This window comes from Nerophis ophidion, linkage group LG09 (assembly GCF_033978795.1).
Source record: "Nerophis ophidion isolate RoL-2023_Sa linkage group LG09, RoL_Noph_v1.0, whole genome shotgun sequence".
In the NCBI taxonomy this organism is placed as follows: domain Eukaryota; kingdom Metazoa; phylum Chordata; class Actinopteri; order Syngnathiformes; family Syngnathidae; genus Nerophis; species Nerophis ophidion.
Genome location: NC_084619.1, coordinates 70,530,463 through 70,545,384, shown reverse-complemented (window position 1 = coordinate 70,545,384; position 14,922 = coordinate 70,530,463). Strand labels below are relative to the sequence as shown.

Genomic DNA, 14,922 nt, shown 5'->3' with positions numbered 1-14,922 from the left:
ATACCCTGACACTTTTTCCCCCCTTCTTCCCCGTGACAAATGACAGCCTTTTCTGCACTTAGCTGACCGCAGCATCTTTGCATCCTCACGTCTTGGCACTTGTCACGTTCAAGGTGTTTCACAGATGAGGAGCCAGCCCTCCATCACACACACACACACACACACACACACACACACACACACACACACACACACACACACACACACACACACACACACACACTATCCTCTATTACTTTCTAGCTAAGAGCATTGCTCTGCAGAGAAAGGTAATTAGCAGGTGCTGGCGAGCTCAGCGGAGGGCAACCAACGACACTCCTGTGGTACGCGCATACACACACACATACACACACACACACACACACACACACACACACACACACACACACACACACACACACACACACACACATACACACACACATATATACATACACACTGGCAGCACGCTGTAGTGCTCAGTCAGCAGCGTGGGCTCCCCTGGCTCCTTGGATGTGACTGATCCTTTATTGAGTTACTGTTTTACGCCTACTTTACCTCTCACACACACACACACACACACACACACACACACACACACACACACACACACACACACACACGTTTGATCATTTACCCATCTCCCTAACCAAGGTCACCGTCTTGTTTTCCCTCCCCGCCTCCCTCCTCTTCCTAAACTTCATTGCTCACCCCCCCCCCCCTTATTCCTCTCCCGGCCGTCCCCAGGGGGCCACGGAGCATCGCCACGTGAAGACTGCCAGTCAGCGGAAGGGCGGAGGATGGAGGAGGTAAAAGGGGGGGGGGAATAAAAATGTGCTGATGTTTGGTTAATGGGAGTGAGGTGTCAGGGATGGCCTCTGATCTGTGGTTGAAAGCGGGGGAAACAGCGCACACAGGCAAAAAAAGGCTTCACACACACACACACACACACACACACACACACACACACACACACACACACACACACACACACACACACACAATGGATTGACAGAATGACAGCGCCGACGTGCCCTTTGAAAACAGGGCCTCCTGCTACCCATGTAATCCTGCAAATGTACGCCGGCTTCATTTGCATGCAGGGTGGGGGGGGCAAAAAAAAATCAATGGAAAGTCAATTGCATAAATGTCCACCAGGGGCCACTTCTGTCAATATGTTCACAGCCAGCTGACAGCCCTACCTGGGATGTGATCAGGGGAGATTCGATTACAAAATAATGCGATTCGGTATTTAGAATACATTTGCACACGGGCGTGGCCCCCCCGCCGCTTTTTATTTTTCTGCTGACTGCTCGTCCTTGAGCGAGTCCTCATTAAGCTAATGCAAAGCTCCCTGACGGAGAAGCAAACAAACTGACGTGAAGGAACCGCGCCAACCTGGGTTCTAACCACAGCCCGGGGCGGGGCGGCGTCGCAGATGAGGTCCGGGCGGAGGGGCCGCCCTGGCTTTTTAGACCTCACTGATCCTGGCCTCCACGGCGACACAATAAAATCAGGTTCTTCCAAGTATAATTATCACTGGAGGACGAGGAATAGGTAAACATGCTTCACTTCACTTCAATTTACCATGAATTGGCAACCCTCCCGGATTTTCCGGGACACTCCCGAAATTCAGCGCCTCCTCCGAAAACCTCCCGGGACAAATTTTCTCCCGAAAATCTCCCGAAATTCAGGCGGAGCTGGAGGTTCCACGCCTCCTCCAGCTCCATGCGGACCTGAGTGAGGACAGCCTGTTTTCACGTCCGCTTTCCCACAATATAAACAGCGTGCTCGCCCACTGACATTTTAACTGTAGAATGATCGAGGCCGAGTACTTGGTTTCTTATGTGCGTTTATTGTTAGGCAGTTTCATCAACGTCCTCCCAGCGTGGTAACAACACACAACAACAGCAGTCACGTTTTCGTCTACCGTAAAGCAGTTCGTCTGCCGTAAACAGCAATGTTGTGACACTCTTAAACAGGAAAATACTGCCATGTACTGTACATGCATATGCGACAATAACCTCTACAGCTCTTCCTCTCTTAACCACGCCTCGCCCCCCCAACCACGCCCCCACCTCCCAACTTAAAGAAGTTGAAAAACTTATTGGGGTGTTACCATTTAGTGGTCAATTGTACGGAATATGTACTGTACTGTGCAATCTACTAATAAAAGTTTCAATCAGTTAAAAAAACTACACACCGTAGGACAGACCTGGGCAACTATTTTGACTCGGGGGCTAAATTTAGAGAAAAAAATGTGTCTGGGGGCCGGTACATCTATCGTACTTTCTTGAATTGCCGCCGGGTATATAGTATGCGCCTGCCTAGAATTACTGCCGGATTAAAATCGTTTCGCAAAATGTTATTTTTATTAGCGCATGTCCAGAATTTCCGCAGGGTCAAACTCGTCACGTCACGAGTGACACTTCCCCTGTCATCATTTTCAAAATGGAGGAATGCTGATTTCAATCATTTGAAATCGCGAAAAGGGAAGAAGATTAAGAGCTATTCAGTAGGTTTTAAAAGAACAATAAGCAGCTATGTTTTATTAATATACCGTAGCTGCGTGTGTCAAATATGAGTCATTAAATGACTCCCGCTTCCTGGTGGTAGAGGGTGCTAGCGATCCTTCTTGCGACTACTCGGCTGCAGAAGAAGTGACAACAAGCAGCGATCGTTTATTTTTTTCCTCTCGCTTGCACTTTTAACATGGAGGATTACATATCTAAAATAAAACAGTTTTCTAAACTGGACTTTCAATCGAAGCAGGAGGTAATAAAGGCCGATCTCCATCGAGACAGAGAGACTTTTAAAACTGAAGAAAGATAAGGAAGACTTCTATAAACAAGTTATCGATGCTTTTGATCAGAAGGAGCTGCGCATGGACTTCATTTATAAGTAAAGGTAAGACCATAATAACGTTTTTTTTTTATTAAATGTGCTTTTCATGATGGCATCCTTACATCACACTCAAATTTATAAGCGAAGGCCTAAATTTACCGTAAGGCTTTGGTAAACGCCAGAGTGAGAAGAGGTTTTAAATTAATTAGCGCCCTGTCGGCAATTCAAGGAAATACGGTATTAACAGTAAATGAACACGTTTTTACAGTTTGTCCCCCATTTTGTTGAAGAAAATGATCGAATGAGAAATGACACAATGTTGTTTGTTTGTTTACTTACTACTAAAAGACAAGTTGTCACGTATGTTCACTATTTTATTGAAGGACTAAATTACAATAATAAACATAAGTTTAATGGACCCTAAGGTTTTTGTTAAAATAAGTACAATCTGAATAAAGGTCCCCTTTATTTAGAAAAGTATGGAAATGCATTTTGCCATCGGTACCAAAGTATTGGTAACGGGACGACCTGGGTCTGCAGGTACCAGCCGTCCAGGTGACAGAGTTGTTTTTGGCCCACATGCATGGATTATGCAAAGTATCCAAACACCTTATTGGCAGCCTTTGTTCCCTGGTCATTGATTTGTCCCTGGAATAATCATTAGGGATTAAACATTCACAAGATTAATGGCCGCCACAAGAAGGTGTGACACAAAAAACAACTCTTTGACCCACAAGCATAGATGTTAGCATGCTGATGGTAGCCACCTAAAGCTAACTTGATGTACAATTGAGGGGGACCACGTTCTACTTGTTCATTTCAAACACAATGCTGATAAAGTTATGTTAAATTAAATTCAGTTGAATATGCTACAAAGACAACATAATTTCATGTTCAAACTCATAAACTTAATTTTTTTGTGTGCAAATAATCATTAACTTTAGAATTTGAAGCCAGCAACACGTGCCAAAGAAGTTGGGAAAGGTGGCAATAAATACTGATAAAGTTGAGGAATGCTCATCAAACACTTATTTGGAACATCCCACAGGTGTGCAGGCTAATTGGGAACAGGTGGGTGGCATGATTGGGTATAAAAGCAGCTTTCCCAAAAATAGCTCAGTCTTTCACAAACAAGGATGGGGCGAGGTACACCCCTTTGTCCACAACTGCGTGAGCAAATAGTCAAACAGTTTAAGAACAACCTTTCTCAAAGTGCAATTGCAAGAAATTTAGGGATTTCAACATCTACGCTCCATAATATCATCAAAAGGTTCTAAGGATCTAGAGAAATCACTGCACATAAGCGGCATGGCCCGACACCAACATTGAGAGACCGTGACCTTCGATCTCTCAGACGGCACTGTATCAAAAACCGACATAAATTTCTTAAGGATATCACCACATAGGCTTAGGAAGACTTCAGAAAACCACTGTCACTAAATACAGTTCGTTGCTACATCTGTAAGTGCAAGTTAAAGCTCTACCATGCAAAGCAAAAGCCCTTTATCAACAACATCCAGAAACGCCCGAGATCATCTAAGATGGACTGATGCAAAGTGGAAAAGTGTTCTGTGGTCTGACGAGTCCACATTTCAAATTGTTTTTGCAAATATTCGAACCAAAGGGGAAGCGAACTATCCAGACTGTTATCAACGCAAAGTTGAAAAGCCAGCATCTGTGATGGTATGGGGGTGCATTAGTGCCCAAGGCATGGGTAACTTACACATCTGTGAAGGCATCATTAATGCTGAAAGGTACATACAGCTTTTGGAACAACATATTCTGCCATCAAGGACGCCCCTGCTTATTTCAGCAAGACAATGCCAAGCCACATTCAGCACGTGTTACAACAGCGTGGCTTTGTAGTAAAAGAGTGCGGGTACTTTCCTGGCCCGCCTGCAGTCCAGACCTGTCTCCCATTAAAAATGTGTGGGGCATTATGAAGCGTAAAATAGGACAGCGGAAACCCCGGACTGTTGAACGACTGAAGCTCTACATAAAACAAGAATGGGAAAGAATTCCACTTTCAAAGCTTCAACAATTAGTTTCCTCAGTTCCCAAACGTTTATTGAGTGTTGTTAAAAGAAAAGGTGATGTAACACAGTGGTGAACATGCCCTTTCCCAACTACTTTGGCACGTGTTGCAGCCATGAAACTCTAAGTTAATTATTATTTGCAAAAAAACAAGGTTTATGAGTTTGAACATCAAATATCTTGTCTTTGTGGGTTGAAAAGGATTTGCAAATCATTGTATTCCGTTTATATTTACATCTAACACAATTTCCCAACTCCTATGGAAACGGGGTTTGTTCTTCCAAACAGTCATTTTCTCACCTTTGTCGGCGCGCCCCTTCTTGACGTCCTTGCTGTATTCCACGCAGTCGGACTCTCTGAGGGCCGAGTGTGCCAGCACACAGTGACTGAGTGCCAGGCCATCATGGAGTTGATCTGAGGTGTTCACAAGCAGCGTGAGCACTGAACACTGACACACGTGCACAACACACACTTTGCAGGACCCACGTATGTTTTCTGTCGGGCGTTCTGTGTGACAGGGCGAACTGGACACGCTGCTGCTGTGATTGGACGACATCTGAGCTTCCTCCAGCGAGGGGCAGGGGGAGGGGCTGTCGTGCATGCGCTCCTGCGGGGGGCGAGTGAGAGCTGTCAGTCATACTCAATGTCAGGCAGCCACAACATTAGGTACACCTGCAGCGGCTGTGCCTCCGCCTCGTTTTCTTACTTGCCAACGTCCAGACCTCTGAATTCAGGAGATTGGGGGGGGGGGGTATGTGGTGCTGAGGTGGGGGGTGGGAGTCAGGGGTGGTATATATTTTCAAGTATTTTTTCTATATATATATCAGGGTTTACCGCAGCACTTTGTTGTTAAGGCGGCCGCCTTAACAACAAAGCGCCACCGCCAAAACTAAAGTCTTTTAAAAAGTAAAACTGAAGGAAGTTTTCAAATCAAGCATGATGAGTTGAGTATATGTCAGCATGTGGCCCCACTTTTAACTCTTTGATTTTCAAGGAAAAAAATGATTTTCAAGGAAAAAAGTGATTTTCAAGGTAAAAGATGATAGATGTAAATATAATCCTTTTCAACCCATATTCAGTTGAATATGCTACAAAGACGACATATTTGATGTTTTTTGCAAATAATAATTAACTGAGAATTTCATGGCTGCAACACGTGCCAAAGTAGTTGGGAAAGGGCATGTTCGCCACGGTGTTACATCACCTTTTCTTTTAATAACACTCAATAAACGTTTGGGAACTGAGGAAACTAATTGTTGAAGCTTTGAAAGTGGAATTCTTTCCCATTCTTGTTTTATGTAGAGCTTCAGTCCTTCAACAGTCCGGGGTCTCCGCTGTCGTATTTTACGCGTCATAATGTGCCACACATTTTCCATGGGAGACAGGTCTGGACTGCAGGCGGGCCAGGAAAGTACCCGCACTCTTTTTTTACGAAGCCACGCTGTTGTAACACGTGCTGAATGTGGCTTGGCATTGTCTTGCTGAAATAAGCAGGGGCGTCCATGAAAAAGACAGCACTTAGGTTGCAGCATATGTTGTTCCAAAACCTGTATGTACCTTTCAGCATTAATGGTGCCTTCACAGATGTGTAAGTTACCCATGCCTTGGGCACTAATGCACCCCCATACCATCACAGATGCTGGCTTTTCAACTTTGCGTCGATAACAGTCTGGATGGTTCGCTTCCCCTTTGGTCCGGATAACACAATGTCGAATATTTCCAAAAACAATTTGAAATGTGGACTCGTCAGACCACAGAACACTTTTCCACTTTGCATCAGTCCATCTTAGATGATCTCGGGCCCAGAGAAGCGGGCGGCGTTTCTGGATGTTGTTGATAAATGGCTTTCGCTTTGCATAGTAGAGCTTTAACTTGCACTTACAGATGTAGCAACAAACTTTATTTAGTGACAGTGGTTTTCAGAAGTGTTCCTGAGCCCATGTGGTGATATCCTTTAGAGATTGATGTTGGTTTTTGATACGGTGGCGTCTGAGGGATGGAAGGTCACGGTTATTCAATGTTGGTTTCCGGCCATGCCGCTGACGTGGAGTGATTTCTCCAGATTCTCCGAACCTTTTGATGATATTATGGAGCATAGATGTTGAAATCCCTAAATTTCTTGAAATTACGATTTGAGAAACGTTGTTCTTACACTGTTTGACTATTTGCTCACGCAGTTGTGGACAAAGGGGTGTACCTCGCCCCATCCTTTCTTGTGAAAGACTGAGCATTTTTTGGTAAGCTGTTTTTATACCCAATCATGGCACCCACCTGTTCCCAATTAGCCTGCACACCTGTGGGATGTTCCAAATAAGTGTTTGATGAGCATTCCTCAACTTTGTCAGTATTTATTGCCACCTTTCCCAACTTCTTTGTCACGTGTTGCTGGCATCAAATTCTAAAGTTAATGATTATTTGCAAAAAAAAAAAATGTTTATGGGTTTGAACATCAAATATGTTGTCTTTGTAGCATATTCAACTGAATATGGCTTGAAAAGGATTTGCAAATATTCTGTTTATATTTACATCTAACACAATTTCCCAACTCATATGGAAACGGGGTTCGTATTAGTGCACTTTTGTGCATGATGTCACTAAGATGACATTTCGAAACAACACACAATTAAAGTGCACTTTTTGTACAGAACGCCACTACAATAGTTTAAAACCAATAAAGTGCACTTTTGTGCATGATGTCACACACAATATTTCAAAAAGTGTACAAAAAAAAACGTGAATGGAGTTTGTGGATCGGGTCATTGGTTGAGAAATGTGGGAATTGTGCAAGTTAAAAAAAAATGGCCTATTCATTTTCAATGGGAAAAATGACCCGGAATTCTGGGTAATCTTTGATATTTTTTTTCAATGTTTTTTGGGGAGCTCACAATTCCTGCTGGTGTTTATGTCCGCCATGTTTTGTAGGACTCTTGAAGCATTACAAAGAGAGAGTTCTGTGAGTGCTCATAAGATGTTCTGTCTGCTACTCATGAAGACTTTGGAGTTTTGCACGTCAAGAAGAAAAAGGAGAATTGTGTGTTGCTCACCTTAATGACGGAGGGGGGGGGCCCGGGCGGGGGCGTTGGCGTGGAGCTGCGCCAGGTTGGCGATGCTGGCCAGCGTGCTCAGTCGGTTCATCTGGCCCATCGCCATGGAAACGGAGGCGGGTGCCAGACTGGCCGGGATGAGGGGATGTGACATCATCATGAAGGGCAACTGGTCCAGAACTAAAATGGGCGGAGACAAAACTGCTTGTAACTTCCGTTAGGAATGTCGTAGGTACATGAAACAAAAACTTTTATGTAGGTCTGACTTAGACCTAGGTTTCATACACAGACCTCTTTCAGCAAAAATCAACAGGAAGTTGGCAAAAACCCCTTCAAAACAAAAGATTCCTTAAAAATGTCATTTTTGCCTCTTTGAGCTGTAATTTGACCCATTTAAAATGCTTCAAAACTCACCAAACTAGACAAGAAGATCAGGACTGGCGAAAATTGCGATCTAATAAAAAAAAAAAAAACAACCCCAAAGCTCAAAATTGCGCTCTAGCACCCACTAGGAATAAAACAGACAAAACTGCTTCTAGGAAGAAAACACAAGACAAAACTGCGTGTAACTTCCAGTAGGAATGACGTAGAGACATGAAACAAAAACCTCTATGTAGGTCTCACTTAGACCTATATTTCATATATTGACAAGCCCCAGCAAAAATCAACAGGAAGTTGGCAATTACCCCTTCAAAACAAAAGTTTTGTAAAAACCGGTCACCTTTTTTCAAACATTATCTCCTCTGAGCGTGTTTGTCGTGTCGGCTTCAAACTACTACAGGAGAGAGATTGAACCCTTCTGATTAAAAGTTGATGAAAGAGTTTTAATTACTGCTACGGTTTTGATTTTATGAGCCTTCAAACAACTGCTGCTGCGCTGATGCCGTCTCAAGATGGCCGCTTAAAATACAGAGAAGGTAGGTACTGTGCGGGTAAAGATGTGTTGACTGGGTGAAAGAAGGAGGCACCAGTTTGACTCCAAGATACAGAGAAGGTAGGTAATGTGCAGGTAAATATATGTTGTCTGGGTGATGGCAGGAAGCACCAGCGTGTATGGGTGAAAGAAAAAAGCACCAGTGTGACCCCAGGATGCAGGGAAGGTAGGTAATGTGCAGGTAAAGATATGTTGAATGGGTAAAGGCAGGAAACACCAGCAAAATTCGGTCCTGTCCATCGCTGCTTGCAGCTTTAATTTAAATGTATGTTTCAATAAAAAAAAACAACGCAAAAGTGATATTTTGACGCGAAAAATTAATGTTTTATCAAGCATTTTAAAGACTATCAAGATTTAGTTGTTGCCAAACTAATCCCTGGGTATATGTAGCAACTACATAGCTAGTATGTTCACACTTTATATGTATTCATTTATTTGGTGTGGACACTGTGGACCTAATCAATAATCCCTTGGCTTATTTTATTGTGGGTTCTGTTCAATTGTATTATTTATTTAACAGACTGCTGGTTAATAATGAGCCACCAGTCTATCTCAAATGCTCATTAAAAAGGATGCAACACTTGGCATAGAAAGTGCCATCCATCTTCTTCCACTAATCAGTGGAGTCGCGGGGGCAGCAGCCTAAGCAGAGAAGCCCGGACTTCCTTCTCCCAGACACTCGGTCCAGCTCCTCCCGAGGTGTTCCCAGGCCAGGTCTTCCCAACCCGTCCTGGGTCTTCCCCGTGGTCTCTTGCCAGTCGGACAACAAAATACTTGTTATATTCCGACACGTCTTCAAAGCCTTCCAAGTGCTCCTCATCCCTTCCTAACCCATCTATTGTCCGCAAAGCTATATTTAAGCCAGGAATGGACTCTCTCTAAAAGGGAAATCCTTTCTGTCAACAACACCCGTGTGGCTTGTTGTCCTCCCTCTGGTCATGACACAAACACTCCTGATTGGGGCGCCACATCAATATTTATCATTTAATAAAGACACAGGCAAACAACAAAAGACACACACGGGGAGGAAGTGGAACAAAGGAAGCTGATGGCGGTGCTGGTGCTGGGCCAGCAATGCATGCTGGGTAATTATCATGCACACAAAGGGCTGCGGGAAACAAGGATGGACGCCATTCTGCACAATTGTCATAAATAATGAGGAAGGAGGGAGACGGGGGGATGAAGGGTGGGCGGGTAAGGAATGAAAAGGTGGAATGAAAGTGAAAGAAAAGTAGAAGAGAGGAACAAAGACAATGTGAGAGAAAAGTGGTGGAGAAGGGAAGGATTGAAAGGAGAGAGGAAAAGAAAGCAATTGATGAAAAAAGAAAAGGAAAGAAGGGAGAAAGAAAAGGAATGAGAAGGTAGAGAAAACAATTCAAGCGGATTGAAAACAAACAAAGGGAAGGAAGTAGTTAAGAGGAATAGAAATGAAAAGAGGAAGCAATTGAAGGACGAACACAAAAGGAAGAAAGGCGAGGAAAAGAAAAGAAAAGATAATCGGAAAGAAAAGGGAATAAGCGGTAGAAAATGGATGGATGGAAAGAAAACAGAAACATCAAAGCCAAGGAAGAAAAACAAAAATGTCAACATGAGAGAAATAGAGATGAAGCAGAAAAGTTAGATTCAAGAAGCAAGTAAGGCAGCACATGAAGGCAGAAGACTTGAAAATCAACTCTTACTTTGAAAATCAGTTTTTCCTTGAAAAATAACTTTTACTTTGACAATTATTTTTTTTCTTGAAAATCATTTCCTTAAAAATCATTTTCCCCCCATGAAAAACAACTTTTACCTTGAAAATAATTTTTTTCCTTGAAAATCAACTTTTACCTTGAAAATGTTTTCCTTAAAAATCAACTTTTACCTTGAAAATTATTTTTTTCTTTGAAAAACATGTTTTTCAAAGAAAAACAACTTTTACCTTGAATTTTTTTTCTTGAAAATCATTTTTTACTTTGAAAATCTTTTTTTCCTTTGAAAAACAACTTTTACCTTGAAAATATTTTTTTCCTTGAAAATCAACTTTTACATTGGAAATAATTTTTTCCCTTGAAAATCATTTATTTCCTTAAAAAACAACTTTTACCTTGAAAATTATTTTTTTCTTGAAAATGATTTTTTTCCTTAAAAAACAACTTTTACCTTGAACATTTATTTTTTCTTGAAAATCATTTATTTCCTTGAAAATCATTTTTTTCCCCATGAAAAACAACTTTTACCTTGAAAATCATTTTTTCCTTGAAAATCAACTTTTACCTTGAAAATAATGTTTTCCTTAAAAATCAACATTTACCTTGAAAATTATTTTTTTCTTTGAAAAACATGTTTTTCCTTGAAAAACAACTTTTACCCTGAAAATATTTTTTTTCTTGAAAATCATTCTTTTCCTTGAAAATATATTTTTCCTTTGAAAAACAATTTTTACCTTAAAAATTTTTTTTTTTCCCTTGAAAATCAACTTTTACCGTGAAAATCATGTTTTTGTTTGAAAAACAACTTTTTCCTTGAAAATATTTTTTTTCCCTTGAAAATAATTTTTTCCCCTTGAAAAACAGAGAGAGAAGTAGAGAGGGAAGACCACGTAGATGAAGGACGGACAAGAATGAACGATAGCAGCAAATACATGAAAGCAAGGAAGTTGAGTCAGTGAAGACAGGAAGAAGTAAGAAATGAAGGGAGGAAGAAAGAGAAAGGAAGTAGATGGAGGAAGAGAAGGCAGGTGGAGGATGAGATAGAGTCCATTAAAGAAGAAGGAGTATAGGAGGACAGGATGGACATAGGACATAGGACAGTGTGAAAGTAATTAACTAAGTGAGTCAATAAGCAAGAAAGTAAGTCAATAATTAAGTAAGTCAGCAACTAAATAAGTAAGTAATTAGGTAAGTAAATAAGTAACTATATAAGTAAGTAAATAAGTAATTAAGTATGTAAGTAAATAAATGAGCAAGTAACTAAATATATAATTAATTAAGTAAATAAGTAAGGAAGTATGTAAGTAAATAAGTACAAAAGCAAGTAAATAAGGAAGGAAGTAATTAGGAAGTAACTAAAAACTTCATCAAATAAATCAATTATTAAGTAAGTAAAAAATATGTAATTCAATTAGTAAATATGTAAGTATGTAAGTCAGCAAATAAAAAAGTAAGTAAATAAATAAGTAAATAAATCAGTAACCATGCAAGTAAATAATTAAGTAATTAAATAAATAAGTAAGTGAATAAAAAGTAAGAAAATAAGTAAGTAATGAAGTATATAAGTAGGTTAGTAAATAACTAACCAAGTAAATAAGTAAGTAAATAATTAAGTAAGTAATTAGGAAGCAACTAAAAACGTAAGTAAATAAATCAATGACTAAGTAAGTAAATAAATAAGTAAATATGTAAGTACATAAGTCAGTAAATACAAAAGCAAGTAAATAAACAACTAAGTAAATAAATCAGTAAACATGTAAGTAAATAAGTATCTCAAAAATTAAGTAATTAAATAAATAAGTAAGTAAGTAAGTAAGTAAGTAAGTAAGTAAGTAAGTAAGTAACTAACTAAACTAAACTTCAACTTTGACTGGATCTTGATGGGCTCCACAGGGGTCATTTTCTCTTTGAAGTCCATGACCAGGTCCTTGGTCTAGTCCACATTAAGGAGCAGATGCTTAGCCTGAGACCACTCCAAGAACATGTGGATTGTAAGTGTGGTGTGGTTCTGTGGACTAAAGAACATGTGGATTGTAAGTGTGGTGTGGTTCTGTGGACTAAAGAACATGTGGATTGTAAGTGTGGTGTGGTTCTGTGGACTAAAGAACATGTGGATTGTAAGTGTGGTGTGGTTCTGTGGACTAAAGAACATGTGGATTGTAAGTGTGGTGTGGTTCTGTGGACTAAAGAACATGTGGATTGTAAGTGTGGTGTGGTTCTGTGGACTAAAGAACATATGGATTTTTAGTATGAGGTGTGGTTCTGTGGACTAAAGAACATGTGGATTGTAAGTGTGGTGTGGTTCTGTGGACTAAAGAACATGTGGATTGTAAGTGTGGTGTGGTTCTGTGGACTAAAGAACATGTGGATTGTAAGTGTGGTGTGGTTCTGTGGACTAAATAACATGTAGAATGTAAGATTGGTGTGGTTCTGTGGACTAAAGAACATGTAGATTGTAAGTGTGGTGTGGTTCTGTGGACTAAAGAACATATGGATTTTTAGTATGAGGTGTGGTTCTGTGGACTAAAGAACATGTAGATTGTAAGTGTGGTGTGGTTCTGTGGACTAAAGAACATGTGGATTGTAAGTGTGGTGTGGTTCTGTGGACTAAAGAACATGTAGATTGTAAGTGTGGTGTGGTTCTGTGGAGTAAAGAACATGTGGATTTTAAGTATGAGGTGTGGTTCTGTGGACTAAAGAACATGTGGATTGTAAGTGTGGTGTGGTTCTGTGGAGTAAAGAACATGTAAATTGTAAGTGTGGTGTGGTTCTGAGGACTAAAGAACATGTGGATTGTAAGTGTGGTGTGGTTCTGTGGACTAAAGAACATGTGGATTGTAAGTGTGGTGTGGTTCTGTGGACTAAAGAACATGTGGATTTTAAGTGTGGTGTGGTTCTGTGGACTAAAGAACATGTAGATTTCAAGTGTGGTGTGGTTCTGTGGAGTAAAGAACATGTGGATTTTAAGTATAAGGTGTGGTTCTGTGGACTAAAGAACATGTGGATTGTAAGTGTGGTGTAGTTCTGTGGACTAAAGAACATGTGGATTGTAAGTGTGGTGTGGTTCTGAGGACTAAAGAACATATGGATTGTAAGTGTGGTGTGGTTCTGTGGACTAAAGAACATGTGGATTGTAAGTGTGGTGTGGTTCTGTGGACTAAAGAACATGTAGATTGTAAGCGTGGTGTGGTTCTGTGGACTAAAGAACATGTGGATTGTAAGTGTGGTGTGGTTCTGTGGACTAAAGAACATGTGGATTGTAAGTGTGGTGTGGTTCTGTGGACTAAAGAACATGTAGATCGTAAGCGTGGTGTGGTTCTGTGGACTAAAGAACATGTGGATTGTAAGTGTGGTGTGGTTCTGTGGACTAAAGAACATGTGGATTGTAAGTGTGGTGTGGTTCTGTGGACTAAAGAACATGTAGATTGTAAGCGTGGTGTGGTTCTGTGGACTAAAGAACATGTGGATTGTAAGTGTGGTGTGGTTCTGTGGACTAAAGAACATGTGGATTGTAAGTGTGGTGTGGTTCTGTGGACTAAAGAACCATGGAACCATGATACAATGGGGGCAGCAAACAGGGCGACTATGTACTTCCATTCCCCAGTCCTGTAGGCCCCGCCCCCATCAGTAGCAGCCATGTCCCTCCCATCATTCTCTCTTTCATTAAAAACATCAAAAGTCAAAGTGGCTCTCTAATGTTTATCCAAACAAACCATTACTGTAAACAAACACTTGCTGCAAATTTCCCAGAAGATCTTGTTAAACGCACAAATGGCTGCTCGCGCTCTTCCCGGGACCTACAAGGTGTCACGCTCAGCATTTGTGTACATGTGTGTGTGTGTGTGTGTGTGTGTGTGTGTGTGTGTGTGTGTGTGTGTGAGTGAGTGTGTGTGTTGTGGCAATGCTTACTTAATGGGGACATCGCTCTGTTTACACACTCACCTTTAGGGGACTTCTGACGGTATGGGGACCAGAAAAACAGGTCCCCTAAAGGGAAACCTTTTGACTTCTGACGGTATAGGGACCACAAAAACAGGTCCCCTAGAGGGAAACCTTTTTAAATGATGGATCCATTCTGAAGATGCCTAAGTGATTTTTAAGCTTTGGCCTATAAGTAAGGGTCCTCAGTAGTCCCGAACAAATGTGTGTGAATTATGCAAAATGATTTAAATTTGGTCTCCATGAACCATATTAACTCTTTTTTTTCCCCAGGATCCCCAGTGAGAATGATCATCATTACTTCATCAATCCAGAGATTTAAAGATGTGTATTAGCTAACTGGGCAGTGGCCATTTTACCTCATTTTTTTAATGCCTCCACAATCTGTAGAAAGGGTGGTCCCCACAAGTCACGATCAACAACTTGTGTGTGTGTGTGTGTGTTCAAGTTTTCTTATAAA

The 14,922-nt window shown here is 41.0% G+C and overlaps 1 protein-coding gene across 1 annotated transcript in view; it reads right to left on the bottom strand.

The window, feature by feature from the left end:
• Nucleotides 1-14,922, bottom strand: part of dachc (dachshund c) — a 122,579-nt gene that overhangs the window by 27,993 nt on the left and 79,664 nt on the right. The window contains 4 exon segments of the mRNA XM_061911705.1: nucleotides 5,158-5,271; nucleotides 5,344-5,464; nucleotides 7,902-7,938; nucleotides 7,940-8,081. Of these exon segments, the coding sequence (XP_061767689.1) occupies nucleotides 5,158-5,271; nucleotides 5,344-5,464; nucleotides 7,902-7,938; nucleotides 7,940-8,081 (414 nt within the window).